This window comes from Scyliorhinus canicula, chromosome 9, assembly GCF_902713615.1.
Source record: "Scyliorhinus canicula chromosome 9, sScyCan1.1, whole genome shotgun sequence".
NCBI lineage: Eukaryota > Metazoa > Chordata > Chondrichthyes > Carcharhiniformes > Scyliorhinidae > Scyliorhinus > Scyliorhinus canicula.
In genome coordinates, this window is record NC_052154.1 from 85,801,248 (window position 1) to 85,816,471 (window position 15,224).

At 44.1% G+C, this 15,224-nt stretch overlaps 1 protein-coding gene across 3 annotated transcripts in view; it reads left to right on the forward strand.

Moving 5' to 3' along the window:
- vac14 (vac14 homolog (S. cerevisiae)) overlaps positions 1 to 14,282 on the forward strand; it is a 413,902-nt gene extending 399,620 nt beyond the window's left edge. For 2 of the 3 annotated variants that reach the window (XM_038807077.1, XM_038807078.1), the window contains one exon: positions 10,309 to 14,282. In XM_038807077.1, the coding sequence (XP_038663005.1) occupies positions 10,309 to 10,492 (184 nt within the window). In that variant the 3' untranslated portion in view covers positions 10,493 to 14,282. The remainder of the gene's footprint in view (positions 1 to 10,308) is intronic. The other variant, XR_005461858.1, reaches the window with a different exon arrangement.
- Positions 14,283 to 15,224: the final 942 nt, after the last annotated feature.

The following is a 15,224-nucleotide window of genomic DNA, read 5'->3' on the forward strand; positions in this document are numbered from 1 at the left end:
CTTAAAATCGCGTTCTGAAAGATATTTTGATGGATAATTGACAAATAAATAATCTGTAGTTTGCAATGGTTATACAATCCCTTCAGGAATGAAAACCTTACAGGCAAGGTTGGCCAACCATGACTGATGAGAATTTAAAGTTAGTATTGAATTAAAGGAAGAGGCTTTCCAAAATGTGAATAAGCCTGAACATTGGGGGATTTAAAAATCCACTGAAGGATGAACAAATAAAGAAAGGGAAAATAGGATACAGGGCAGCACGGTGGTACAGTGGTTAGCATTGTTGCCTCACAGAACCAGCAACCCAGGTTCAAATCCGGCCTTGGGTGACTCTGTGGAGCCTGGACGTTCTCCCCATGTCTGTGTGATTTTCCTCTGGGTGCTCCAGTTTCCTCCCACAGTCCAAAGATGTGCAGGTTGGTGTGGTGAATTATATACCTTGTTAATTCACACTGTATTGCCTTACGTATATTGGGTCCTTGTGGGCTCTGTATACGAGCCGTTGCGCAGCTCTGCCCATAAGGGGAGATGAGGAGTTTGTACTGGGCTCCACCCTAGGCTCCGCCCATGGCTCCTCCCACTAACTGGAAGTATAAAGCACTGCAGTCGTAAGCCTACTCTCAGTTCATCTCGTCGCAGGCAGGCTCAGTTGTAAGACTATTAAAACCACAGTTCACTTCCAATCGTGTGTCTTGTGAATTGATGGACTCATCAGTTGGTGAGGCTACAGGGATAGGACGGGGTGTGGGCCTTAGTAGGGTGCTTTTCCAGAGGGTTGGTGCAGACTAGATGGGCCAAATGTCCTCCTTGTGACTAGGGTTTCTATGGATATGAATTCTATGGATCTTGCTTGGCTTGAATGCTATACACCCCATGGTGTCGGGGGAGCCCCGTGGCAGTGTTTAAGGTAATCCATTGTTAGGTTTGAAGCATATTAAATATCTCCATGTATGCAGCATAAAGAGAGTCTAGTGTTTGTGGTGGTATGATTAGCATAGCTGCCTGCCATTGGTTCAGAACACCGGTTTGCCATTGGCCCTGGTCGATCATGTGCCTCTCGACCGGTTGGTTGAGACCAGTCATGTGAGGCTCCCCGATTGGTCGAGAGGCTGAGTTAACCCCACCTCCAGGGCGGGGTATAAATACCCAGTACTCCCGGCGGTCGTCCTTCTACTGTAATCGACCGCAGGGCTAACATCTAGTAGATTAAAGCCATACTTTTGTTCAGCAACTCATCTCGCGTTCAATTGATGGTACATCAGTGTTCAATATTTATCAGGCCCTATGGTTCCATCCCAAAGACTTGCTGCACATGTCCATGAAGGAACAGGCACTGTGAAAGAGAAAGGGTAATAAATCTGCAGGCCTCCAAGCTGTATGAAATGGTTTCATTTTAAATCCGTTCTTTCTCTTGATGGAAGCGGGGTCGATTTGTCTCCAAATAACATTACTTTGCTGCAGCAGGGAAATACAAGAAAATCCCTTTTGAACCAGGCTGGACTGATGGCAAATGAGTAGGAGGTCCTTTCACGGGCAGCAATAAAGGTGGGGGTGGGGGGCTGTAAATGGACCCTTGAGTGTGGACCCTGGAGTGTATCACAAGTGCCTCTGATGTGGCCCAAGATGGCAGTGTTCAGAGAGGCACTGATTAACATTTGTGGCTTTGGCCTGCCATTAACCCTGTACTCTGGGGGATTACTGGGTGATAATTCAGTGGGAACAGCCTGCTGCAGAGTTTTTCGATAAAGCTGTTGTAGAGAAAATGCTAACAGTAGCAGAACTCCTGCTGATGTCCTTGACTGTGTGTCACTGCCAATGATTGGAGTGGGCAGGGCACTGATCTCTCAGCCATCTCCCCACATGACTGATATCGTGTGTTTCGACCGAGGGAGTGTAAACAAAGAAGGAAACAAACAGGAAGTGTGGCTCACCGAAAGCTGCTGGAGCATCCGACCGTTCCCACTGAGCCTGTGAATGCTGGAAATGATTGAATCCCCCCCCCCCCCCCCCCCTATCTTACTGGTGTTGTGTGTTTAGTGACTGCGGCTTTATGCTGATGTTTGAGACGCTGCAGCAATTATTTGGAAATGCTTGTGTTTGTTCTCTACTGTCCGCCACACATTGCATTTTACTTCAAAGCTGCACTTGTAAAGTGGGGACAGTTTTAGCTTCCAGTTAACTGATTCAGCACCAATAGAAATGCAACCAACACAGACAGACAGTCAGGGATAGGAGGGAAATCTATTCTCCAGTGTCCAAGATCCCCAAAGGCAGCAGGTCAGGTAGATAAGGTGGCATATGGAATACCTGCCTTTAATAGCAGAGAAATTGAATATAAGAGCAGGAAGGTTATCTTGGAGCTGTATAAAATGCTGATTAGGCCACTAGAGTACTGGGTGTAGTTCTGGTCACCACACTATAGGAAGGATGTGATTGCATTGGAGAGGGTGCAGAGGAGATTCACCAGGGTTTTGCCTGGGCTGGAGCATTTCAGCTATGAGGAGAGGCTGGTGTTGTTTTCCTTAGAGCAGAGAAGGCCGAGAGGAGACCTGATTGAGGTGCATAAAATTGTGAGGGGCATTGATAGGGTAGATAGGAAGGAACATTTCCCCTTGGTAGAGGGGTTGACAACCTCGCTCCATCTATGATAGCAGTATGTGAGATCATGATACCTATGTTCCTTATCACACCTCTTAAAACACCCTCGCAGACAATGACTTACTTTCAAGCACAGTGCCTCATTGTACTGTTGAAGGTGGAAGTTATTTTAATTCCAAAAATTACCCCAGAAACAGCAGAGGAGGGAATGAATGACCAGCCAGTCTGCTTTTGACTAGGATGCTTTGCTCTTTGACCCTCTAGCTAAACAAGATTTTCTTTTTGCATTTTGAATACTGAAGGCAACAGATGCCAGCCAAGACTGGGATCATCTCTGGGATTTGTGTTTGATTCCAAACCAGCCATTGGCTCTGACCATGAATCACCTGGGTTCTCTGAACACAATTGCTAACTCCAGTAGGATGCTCATGACTGATGATCAGACAATGTCGCTCAAGCAAGGCAAACTGTCAGTGTTTTTCTGAGATTTTGGTTTCAGGCGCATCGATGGGGGAGTTTACACTGCGTCAATTCCAGGGGAGAAATATGGAAGCAATTTCTGCCCTGCACACTCCTCTCTGTCAGTTGATGAGAGCACAATTCTCTCTGACCTGTGGTATAGCTAAGGTCCTGAGAGAGGGGATGTGCCTATTTATTTCAAATATGAAGAAGTGGCCTGCTGGAGTGCACAAGCCTCAATGTATTGTCACTGAGAAACCTTCATCAAACTTTTAACTCCTGCCTGTGTCTTGACATTTGGATATCACTGGTACAGTAATTAAACGATCCAGCATGCAACCTTGAATCTTCTGTAAGTATTCTATTGATTATTTAATGCATTTTCATTCCGCCTCTGAAACCAAAAAAATTAAGTGCCTTAAGGCTGAACTTCTTTCATTCGCTCTGGATACTCAGCTATCCTATTTCAAGCCTCTATTTCAGAAGTGTCAGCATTTTAAAGTGAGATGAGGAGGCAGTGGCATGAATGATTATGAGTGGAGCCTTTCTGATGTGTCAGTGAGCATAGGGTTATCGGGTGTCGATGGAATACTGATTTGTGGTTACCATCTGATCAGCCATGATCTTATTAAATGGCGGAGCAAGCTTGAGGGGCTGAATGGCCTACTTCTCCGTGTTCTTATAGGAATTGAGAGATGAAGAAAGCCTGAGGTCAATTCACTTTTGCCCCCTTTCACCTTGGTGGTCAAATGAAGCAACAATAATGGAATTATTGAGTAAACATAGCCATCCATCTCTGTCAATCGGTCTGTCTGCCAACAGCCCAAACACAGGATTTAAAAAAAACAATGATGGAGGGCTTTGAGAACCAAAATCACCCATCCCTTCTAAACCTGTCGCACTTTGTCACAAATTACTTGCATACTGCAACCTAAAATGTTATTTCCTGAAAGAAATCTATATTGAGTGCTGTCTTCATTACCTTATCTTTCCCTTCCTTTCTCAAAGGCACTGGACATGATGTGTCATCTCTCTGGCCACTCCTCATTTGTGAGCTTAGACTTGGAAATATTGAGCAGCTATTCTATCATGAGAGGCATCACAGTGGCATCAAATCTTGACTTTTCTCACAGTAGTGAGTAGGATCGTGGACAGCAGGCGGAAATGGGAAACCCAGCAGATTCAGTTTTATTGTCTCTTAGCCCAAAGACACTGGACTGGGTTTGTAGCAAACTCTGCTGCCTTCAACCCACCAACCCATTCAGATCAGTTTGACTAAGTCAGCACAGCCTGGGATCTTCCTTTTCTGTATATCGTAGTACTGTATCTGGCAGGGTAGATACTTACCCAGGCTACACTTCTACAAACATACAAACACGCATTGATATCTGGAGTTTTTTTGGTTGTAATGTGCTGACGGTACGTGTTTACTCTTGCTTTGCCTTTAATGTATTGTTACGGACAGGAGGGAGGCATGAAAACTGTACTTCCATCTTTTCAGCAACAGTCTTTGAAAAGAATGTATTTTGAGCTATTTTTAAAATATCCTGTGGTGTGTTTTCTCAAACTCTCAGTTTGTGTGATCCAATTTACTAATAACTTGCAGCAAACTCGCATTATGCTTGCCTCAGCAGGTTAGTTTATTTCACATCCAAAACCCAGGAGAGGAGTGTTGGACACACTCCATAAGGGTGGGATTTAAATACAGGAGTTTTACAACAATGGATAGCAATAGTGCAAGTACCACAGAATGGACATTAGTTCGCATGATTCCCAGCATCCGAGAAGTCTAGTCCAGAGGGTGTTTTCTTCAAGGTCGAGTTCAGTCCTGATGAGTTTCCAGTTGGAGAAGACAACATGAAAATCTGTGAACCGAATGGTGCAAGAGTGCAATGGGCTCTCAGTCCTCAGATCACTTGGCCGGTGTTGATCAGAGACTGGTAAAGTCAAGCAGGGTCTATGCAGTTGAGAGATGGTAGCTGACTGTTTGCTCAGCTGGACGTCTGGAGTCCTCTCCAGTTGATGTTGAAACAGCAATGTGTCTGAGAGACCAAAGACGTAATGTTTAAAAACTGTCCAAAAGGCCAGAGCATTGGGTAATGTGACAAAGGGCTGTAAAGGGTTCATTGTAGCTCGTGAGACTTTGAAACCCTATTCTTCAGAACGTGGTGGAAGCTGAGTCTATGGATATTTTAAGGCAGAGCTAGATAGAATTTTGATAAACAAATTGGATGAAAGGTTATCGGGGGTAGGTGGGAATGTAGAGTTGAGGTTACAGTCAAACCAGCCAAGATCCTTTTTCATATGTTCATGTGGTGCCTAGAGCCATGCAACTGCCGATTTCTTGCTGTTCATATGATCTCCTGGGAGAGGCAGAAAGAAAAACCTGTCAAAAGATGAGAAAAGCCTGGAAATCTCCTGTCCCAGGGACCTCAATCAAACTGAGTTCTAATGGTCACAAGGACAATGCTTATGCTAACTATTAAATCAACTTACCTGTCGTCAGGCTTCAGTAGAGAAGTGGATACTACCAATTTAGTAGAAAAGGAGAAGTCAGTAACAATATTGGCAGTTCTCAAGAGGTTCGGATGGGATGCAAAAGTGGAGCTTCTGACCACAATCTTCCAATCCTGACTGGATATGGAGGCGGTACCAGAGGAATGAAGAATTATAAATGTTGCACCACTGTTCGGAAAAAGAGTAGGCGATTCCTGGAAATGACAGGCCTGCCAGCCTAACTTTAGAGGTATGGAAACTTGTAGAGGCAACAATTCAGGTCAAGCATAGAATTTCAGCAGTGCAGAGGGAAGCCATTCGGCCCATTTGAGTCTGAACTGACCCTCTGATCGAACACCCTACCTAGGCCTACTACCCTACAGTATCTCTGTATCCCAGTAACCCCACGTAACCCTTTAGATACTAAGGGGCAATTTAGCATGGCCAATCCATCTAACCTGCACGTCTTTGGACTGTGGGAGGAAACCAGAGCACCCGGAGGAAACCCACACAGATATGGGGAGAACGTTCAAACTCCACACAGAGATTCACCCGAGGATGGAATTCAACCTGGGTCCCTGGCGCTGTGAGGCAGCAGTGCTAACCACTGTTCTACCGTGCCGTCCTTTGTGATTCATGTCAAACATGAGAAGCATTTAAAAAGTCAGCGTGGATTTGTTAAAAGTAAATCATGTTTGATAAACATGATTGGGTTCTTTGAAGTAACAGAGAAGGTTGATGAGGCTAGTGCAGTTGATGTGAATATAGAATTTCAAGCGGCATTCGGCAATGTACCACCTAGTGGGCTTGTCAGCAAATTTAAAGCCACTTGGGTTTGAAGGGCCAGCGGCAGCAGGTACACACAGCTGGCTAAGGAAAAGAAACTACAGAGTTGTGGTTTCAGACAGGGAGCGCAAGGGTGATACGATTATATTGCACAGAAACGGCCCATTTGGTCCAACAAGTCTATGCTCCACTCGAGCCTTTTCCATCTTTCCTCCTCTAACTTTATCAATGTAACCCTCTATTCCCTCCTCCCTCAAATGCTTACCTCACTTCTCCTTAAATGCAACTGTACTATTGGCTTTAACCATTCCTTATAGTAGCAAGTTCCACACACTCTCACTCTTTTTGGGTAAAGAAGTTTCTCCTGGATTCCGGATTGGATTTCTCAGGTTCGCTCTTATATTGACGGCCTCTAGTTATGTTCTTCCCCACATGAGGAAACATTCTCTCTTTGTCCACTCTATCAATAACTTGCATCATTTTAAATATCTCGGTCACCCATCAGCGTTCGTTTTTTTTTGCTAGAAAAGAGAGCCAGCCTGTCCATCTTTCTCTGGTATGTATATCCACTCATCACTGGACTGTGTGGTCAAACCAGTGTTCAATACAGGTTTTGCATAGCTTCCCTACTTTTAAATTCTATCTCTTTAAAACTATAGCCTAGTGCTTGCTTTGCCTTTTTTATGGCCTTGGTACCCAGTGGCACAACTTTGTGATTGGTGTACATGTACTCTGGTATTCATTTTCATTTCATTTTCACTGCTCTTTCTGACATTATCTTTAATGTATTTTATTACAAACATACATAAAAAGTAATAACACATAAACAGTGCAAGAAACAGGCTTCCCAACAAATGACAATACAAGTTGTACAATCTCCCCCCCCCCCCCCCCCCCCCCCCCCCCCAACGCAACGAACAACTCCTCAACTCTTTTTGGCATTTTAATGACCTTGACAGCACATGATATAATTTCAAAATTTGCTGATATATGAAACAACAGACTTACACAAGTATACCAGATCCTTGGCTCTAATCACTGACAAATGAGTGTACGAAAGCAAGGAATCTATGTTAAACCTTTATGAAACACTTGTTCGCACTGGGAGTAAAGTCCCCATTTCTAGGTATCACACTTTAAGAAGAATGGTAATCCCTTCAAGATGCTGTAAAAAGAAATGTAACCAGCGATGAGGGACTGCAGTTATGTGGAGAGACTGAATGACTGGGGTGCTTAGTGCAGAGACGGTTAAAGAGAGATTTATAGAGGTTGTCAAAATCATGAAGGGTTTGGTTCAGTAATTAAGGAGAGACATATTGCAGTGATATAGGTGGGGTGTGAACCAAAGGAGAGAGATTCACCGTGATTAGCAAAAGAACCAGAGATGACATGAGGAAATGCAATAAATCTATGACCTGGATTGTGCTGCCTGATAGGGCAGTGAAAACCAATTCAATAGTAACATCTAGAAGAGAAGCGATAAAGAATTAAATGGAAAAATTATAGGGCTATGGGGAGCAGGAAGATGAGTTGGATTAATTGGATTGTTCTCCCAAAGATCTAGCAGCGGCACAGTGGGCCGAGTGGCCTCCGATCTGTGCTGTATCATTCTGAGATTCCAAGATACACTTTCTGTTCCAGCCACAAAGTGGTCCAGCTCTCTTTTAGAAAACACAAGTGTGCAATCTGTCCCAGTAGCTTACTGTTCTCTGGAGAGAAAATAAAAAACGCCCAACATCTTGTATATATACAAACAAGCAAGTGATGTTGAATTGAGGTTTGCTCAATGTTCAAGTATTCAAGCATATTTTGGGTGGCCTGTTACAGGAAGGAAAGGGTTTGGCAAAGGGTTACTGGAATTATACCAATAAGATGACATCCATGATGAATGTAGTAATTTCAGATATATTGTATTCTACGTATTTGGTGCAGTGAGGGTTAAAAGCCTGGGTTAGTGTGTGCATGACTGCTGCATTAACGTTTTTAAAAATCCTGGTTTACAAGACAGTGAGGCTTTTTGGGAGCCAGAGGTGCAATTAAAGCATTGTAAAAGCTTGGGCTCAAGGATTTTTGTTTTGATTAAGAGGGTTCCCTGGGGAGTAGATTGTTGGAGACATTGGGCTGTATTCTCCGTTCCTGAGGCTAAGTGGTGACGACAACGGAGGATCCGTGGTGTATCAAGACAGGAAAATTGGCGTGACACCGTCACTGATTCCACTGCCAGTGAGAGGCTAGCACCAGCACCGCGTGAAACATCTGTGGAACACATGGAAAACAGTTGGAGAATCGCCGGGTCCGTGCTGCATATGCGCAGCTGCAGCCAGGTGTGCGCCTACACCCTCCACAAGATAGCGCCGGCTGTACTGGACCAGGTACCTGCTCACCCCAACCCCACAGCCCGCCTCCTGGCCACCCCCCCCCCCCAGCCACGGCAGAAGCCCCCCGGCCGGCAGCACGGATCTCGGCTGCGTATGGCGGTGATGGACACTGTCCGCATGCCCTCTCTCTCTCTCCGCAGCCGCCACACCAGGCTCACGACCGCTAAGACCATACATGGCCCAGGCTGTTGGGAACTCGGCCCATTAGAGGCAGAGCATAACAGGTGGGCCCGCTAATGACATTCCAACGGGGTTGCGACTGTGCGTAGCGTGCGTCTCGCCGATGCCGATTTGGAGGGGGTGGAGCATTGCGACTTGGTGTCAAACCGTCACCTACCGCGATTTTGTCATCAGGAGCCATTCTCCGCCCGATCACTGTTCCTGATATCGGCGTCAGGCAACGGAGAATCCCGCCCCTGGTGTTTCAGCTTGGTCAGATGATGTAACTAATGGGAGAAACGCGAGTACCAGGCATTTTGCAGAAAAGCAGGCAGTGCAGTTTGGAGATGGAAGTCAAACGATGAGGGCAGTTTCTGAAGACTTCAGCTAGAGATCCTGCATTGTTCTGATGTGCTCAATTCTCTTTCTTTAAAACAGTTAAAAGATCTCTTTCTCAAAGTGTAGTATCAAGACATCTCTTTGCAGCAAGTATTCTTGAGTGTTAAATGTATTTAAAGTGGATTGGGTACTGAGATGGTTCTGTTGTTTGCGTGAAGTAAAGATAGCAGTTTAGGTTATTGTGTCACTAAATTGATTAGCATTGTTTAAGCTATTTTCTGGTGTGATGTCAAAGATATTTTAATACTGTGTTAATAATAAAGTTTATTAAATATACCATATCCCTATTTTGTGGTGAAATCGCTCCTTTCCTCATAGTCGTACAAAATTAAAATAAAATATTGAGGTTTCTCTCCAGTATCCTAGACACTTTGTTTGTGCCTGGTCCGGGGTCATAATAGATCATACTTAAAAAAGAAATTGGTTAGCTGAAAAGATAATATATAAAAATAACAGAACAAAGGAAGGGGATTAAGAGTGTCTTGACTTGAAGAACTAGCACAGCCAAATTGGGCTGAAGGGCCCCCTTCACTGCTGCATTCTCATTGACTCTGTAAGTAGTTTCTCAGAACTGGTGCAGCAGAAGTTAGCTACAGTGCATATCCCTGTGTTACCCTATTGGTATCCCACAACTCCCCGTCAACCCATCTGAACTAAAGCCCAAATTAGAGTTACGGTACTAGGTTTCTTCATACCATTGGAGAGATACTTGTTGAAATTGTTTGAACTGAACTGCCAATGCTAACTTAAAGAAAGCTATCTACTCCCAGCAATGTCTGAACTTTCCCCAGTAGCCCTCATTCAGCCGGAAAATTGGGTTTTCCTTTTAAATTCACTCGGGCTACGGGTGTGGCTGAGGAGGATGACATTTATTGTCCATCCGTAATTGGCCCTGAGGTGATGAATTGCTGTAGTCCACGTGATCCTCTGATAATGCTGCTGGATGCAAGTTTCAGGATTTTATCCCAGCAATAATGTCTGTTTAATCTCCTCCTATCTGTCTTGCATTGACTGAAATTGTTTTGATTTCCAGGCCCAGTGAGAAGCCCACAACCCCCAACAAGCAAGTCCCTTCAGAAATCGACTATAGTGAACTGCTGCAGCACTTTGAGAAGGTACAGAACAAACACCTGGAAATCAGGCACCGGCGGGCAGGGCGTAATGATCAGCTGGAGAGGAAACACCCACGTGACACAGAGACAGCTTATTGTCTGTGATGGGCCACCAGTCAATGGACATTGTGCACTCAACTATCTGATTGCCAGCTGTGGGACTGACTGAATTGTGGAGCCCTTTTGGTTGGGCCACCCTACTGCCTTTGCAATGCAGAGTCCTTTACCACTACTCACACACTCAATACGCAGGCTGAGCAATGTTCCTGTGTTAATTGGGTAGAATTTCTAGGCCTGTGGGAACCTCAAAATGGAGTAGTAATCATTGTCCCCCAATGGTCCCCCTCATTCCTCTTTGCACTGATCATTGTTCTGTATTGTCTCCCCTCCATTTATCTCACATTCTATAGTCTTTGCACTGATCATTGTTCCCTTTAATGCCCCCAAAGGGTAAAGTCTTTGAAGGGTAAAGCCTTTGCACTATCACTGCTTACCCAGCTGGCGAGCCGCATACACTCATTTCTCTGGTCCAGAGAGTGTTTTATTATCTGCTTGTGTACCAACACTTACATGAGTTTCTGGAAAATACTTCTTTCCCTTCCTCCTCCTCCTCCTTTACATTGATCAAATTCTGTTCTTTATCTAAAACCATTCTTCCTCTCACAGGAATAAACATTATTCCAGTCAACACAAATTTGGGCATTTCTCCAGCAGCCATAGTTTACAATGTTATCCAGTGAACTCAGTCAGTGTGTGTACATTCTTTGTCCCTCTTTCTAATTGCACTGCCATACACTATTTAAAAGTCAACAGCATCATTGGCAGAGAGCCAGTGTGGACTGATCTCTTGTCAAATGGCTTTCTTCTGGGCACAAGGTTGACTGGTGTGGGCAATGGGGAAAAGGTCTCACTGCTTCAGTAGCTGCTTTCCTTGGGTTAAGGCCGAGGCACATTGTAACACAGAGTAGAGAAAACTTTAGCTATGTTCATCATGATGTACTTTCTCTAGTGTTGTTTGTTTCTGTGCTGGTAATGGACAACACTAGCGTCCCGCACTCTGGTGAGCAACAAGATCGCACTGGTACATCTTCACTGGAAGTGGCAAAGAAAATTATTGTCAATAGAATTCAAATCAGACATATTATTAACCAGAGCAGTGGGAGGTATTCTCAGATCACACTGGCCTTGCTTGAAGGTTGTTCACCGATATCCAAAGTGCCATGAGGTTGAATTTAAGTAGACATGGTGACAGGTTTACTAAAATCCTACTGTAAAATCAGGTGCACCATTTGTCATTTTGGGTACACACCATTGTAATTTGAGGCCCAGTTGTGCCACAATTTGAAGGACCTGGATAGAAGATAGGGCAGTACCAAAAAAGGGCTGAATCCTAAAAATCTTCAGAAAACAATCAAATAATGGAGTAGTAATCATTCCCGTGTGTAGGGATGGGCTACACAAATTGCCTCGCAATTAAAGTTCTCGCCTTGGTGACCTGCTTCCCAAACTTGACCGTCAAATTCTTTTCATTCACAAAACTGCCGCAAGCAACTTAAATGCATTGAGCTCTTGGTTTTAAACCTTCACTGCATTCAGGTGAGGAATGAGGGAACTGTTGGGGATTGAAATTTTTGCACTATGATAAATCATGTTGGCCCTGCTGCTGATCCTGGGGCTTTGTTGTTTTGCTCAGCCTTTCATTGGCTTCTCATTTGTTTTTGTTTTGCTGCCTGTCCTTTGACCTATTACTACTGCCTTTTTATGTCAACATGGGGGGGTCACAGGATGACCAATGTTAGATGTCGGTCACTGGAGTTGGTAGGCACAAATCTGAAAATCTTGTTTTATCGCCTTTGTTCAAAGTTTCTTATTTAAACGGAGCAAACATTGATACTAATGCATTAACCAATAAACTGGAGGTAGGCCGGGGCTTGTGGGTTCTATTTACTCAAACTATAGCACACTTGTGATCTGAGCTGGAGCAGAGTTTGAAGGCAAGTGGTCTCCAGAGTGCAGCAGGATTATTTCTCCAGCGTGTGTGTGTGGAATGTCAATCCCAGTCACAGCAATATGGGCTCCAAATGTGATTGACAGGAGAGTTACCCAGTCAGCTCCATTCTGCCTCACTATATTCTGCCTTTTTCAATTTTAAAATAGTGGGCGTGAACACACACATCAGACTGGAAGCAGGAGGAACCTTCTTCTCTACCTGAACCATTGATGGAGCCACAGTATTAATAATTCCTTCAGGCATGATCAGCATGTACTGTTTAATTGCAAAGATTGTAAATTCAAGTGCAAGTTTTTAAATTTGCTATTTTCTTTTGAAAAACCGAGGAGTCCTATGCCTTTTAAGCTCTGCCCTTTCCAGTTTAGAGACCAAATAACAGTTAATTCACCCAGGCAGAGAAATATTCTAAGCCATTTAACCCCCTCCCATGAAATAAATAAAAGTGAAATCGACAAGTCTTGTACAAAGCATTGAAGCTCAACAAGATGAGATCCCTTTTCCATCATCAGAATCAGTTGATCTGGTTGAATTTGTATGTAATTTATCATTCTGGTTGATCTGTGAGACACAGCAGGTTAGACACAGGACCTGCTAGTCAATGCAGCCCATGCCCTTGGGCATTGTGCCACCCTCTGGCACTATGTCACTCTCGGGCACCTGCAGCCCATGTCCACCCTCGGGCACCCAGCACCCACTGAAATCACCATGGCTACTTCCAGGTCTCTACATGTGTGTTTTAAAAACTGAACACTTAAACGATTCACTTTCTTTAAAAAAAGGAACGCACTAAAGTTGATTGCCCCAGATCATCCCACTGTCCTTTCCTCTCCCCTCCTTCTCTTCCGAACCCCGCTCTCCCATCTCCCCGTAAATCATAGCTCACTGTAGTTCTGTTTTGGGATTAAGGAGAAAGCACCCCTGGCTTTCATGGTGTTCAGGCTCCACTCAGTTCATTCTATTGATAAGGATTCTGCACTTCTTTGAGGCGAGGGGGGAAAACAGAAATTAGAATTAATCATTTATATCTATGATAATGGATTTAACTCTATTTTAAACAAGCATTGTGCTCGTGCAAAATTGATTTTTTTAATGGGTGCTCTTTTTGTCCAGCACTAGGACATCAGAATTTGCACATCAGTGGTTTAATTCAGTATATTGGTGATGATACATTATGGTGTAAATTGCACTTAATATATGTTCATGTTGTGAGATACTCAAGTCTATCTCAAATTCCAGTGTTCCCACCTCCCCAGATAGACCTGTACCAATCTTTACTTCACCTGCACTGTACTGTGAGAGATCTGCACTGTACCCCAGTTATACAGTGGCAGGCCACAGCTGGACCCAGTGTGATGCAATGACCAACACAGTTCAGGTGTGAAAGTGATATCCGATTGTACTGCTGGGTGCTTTCCGCAGCAGAAGGGTGGACATTCCACACATTTCCTGTGCCACATATTGCTTCCAACTTTAAAGATGTTTCATATCCTTTTTTTAAAAATTAGATTTCAGTTTTAACCATTCCTTTTCTCAGTCAGATGGGTGATTTTAGATTATTAGCACTGTTTTTTCATACAGATAGACACTGAAAGGTACAATGACATCCACTAGCTTTAACCTGCATCTCTCTCAAATGTGCAGTGGCAGGTTCTGTACAATGATTCTGAGTGTCCCAGGTGCACTCTGCTGAGCTGGTTGTACCCCAAGGACGTCATTACCATTGACATTCTTTGGCTAACTTGTATTATTTTATTCTAATTTTCAGGAATCCAGTCTAATCACTAATTCTGCTGTGTGGGTATGTCGATTTTGGTGGGGGAGGTGGTTAACTGGATATTGTTTACTCCAATGTGTGGGAAAATAAATAAAAGATTGTGTGCAGTATGTTGTTGGGGCATTCTCTTTTTGTGGCTGAGCTCAGTTTTAAGGGATATTTTATCACCTCGCCCACTCGTCTCTATCTCAGCAGCTGTATCCCAGATCAGTAACATGTGCCTGAATTCCCACTCTCTGCTCACCATTGTGATCCACCTCTATCCATCGTTGTCTTACCCTGCCTTTCCCTATGCTCGGAAGAGTTTTAACAATAAATCTCCAACTCGCATACACACACACACGGGTTGAGAAAGCATCTCAGCTGGTAGCAGTTCAACAGGTTACAGCCTTTGCTACTCCTAGTTCCCCTCCATGTACAGCACTCGAGTTGTGGAATCAGTTCTACCAAATCTTCTTACTGGCGGGGATGGTGAAGGAAATTCTATCTCAGTGCTGCATCAGAAATTACATCTTTAAAAGCTGGTGGGGCTGCATTGGGTCAACAAAAGAAGCGAGTAATGTGAGTGTTTGTTTACCTCAAGCAAAATCACAAAAACTGGTTATTTAATTTGTGAGGCCAAGTCAGTTGGGCAGGGTGGACTATGATCTTTCTGAAAACCTGAGAGCTTGACCCACCCAGAGTGTCTAGCAATAACTTGGACACTGGCCACCCACCGTTTATTTTGGCGAATGGTGAAATTTGAGTAGTTGATGCCCAAGCATTGCTGTGCAGTGTGATTTTCTGCCCAAAACCAACGTTGCGATCAGAATAACCAAATAGTGAATTTTTGCAGCGTGCACTATTCCTCCAGTAAAACCATCAGCTTGTTGATGGTTCAAACCATTATGGCAGCAGTCAGAAGCTGGGGAAGAGTAATCGTACATTATATACCGGCTCCTCCATCGATAAATAGACCACTTGCCTTGGTACTGAGCTATGCAAAATAAGAAACTCCCAGACCTGGCTGGTTTAGCTAATCTCGGTGAGGAGGGAAGGGAGTCAGAAAAGGG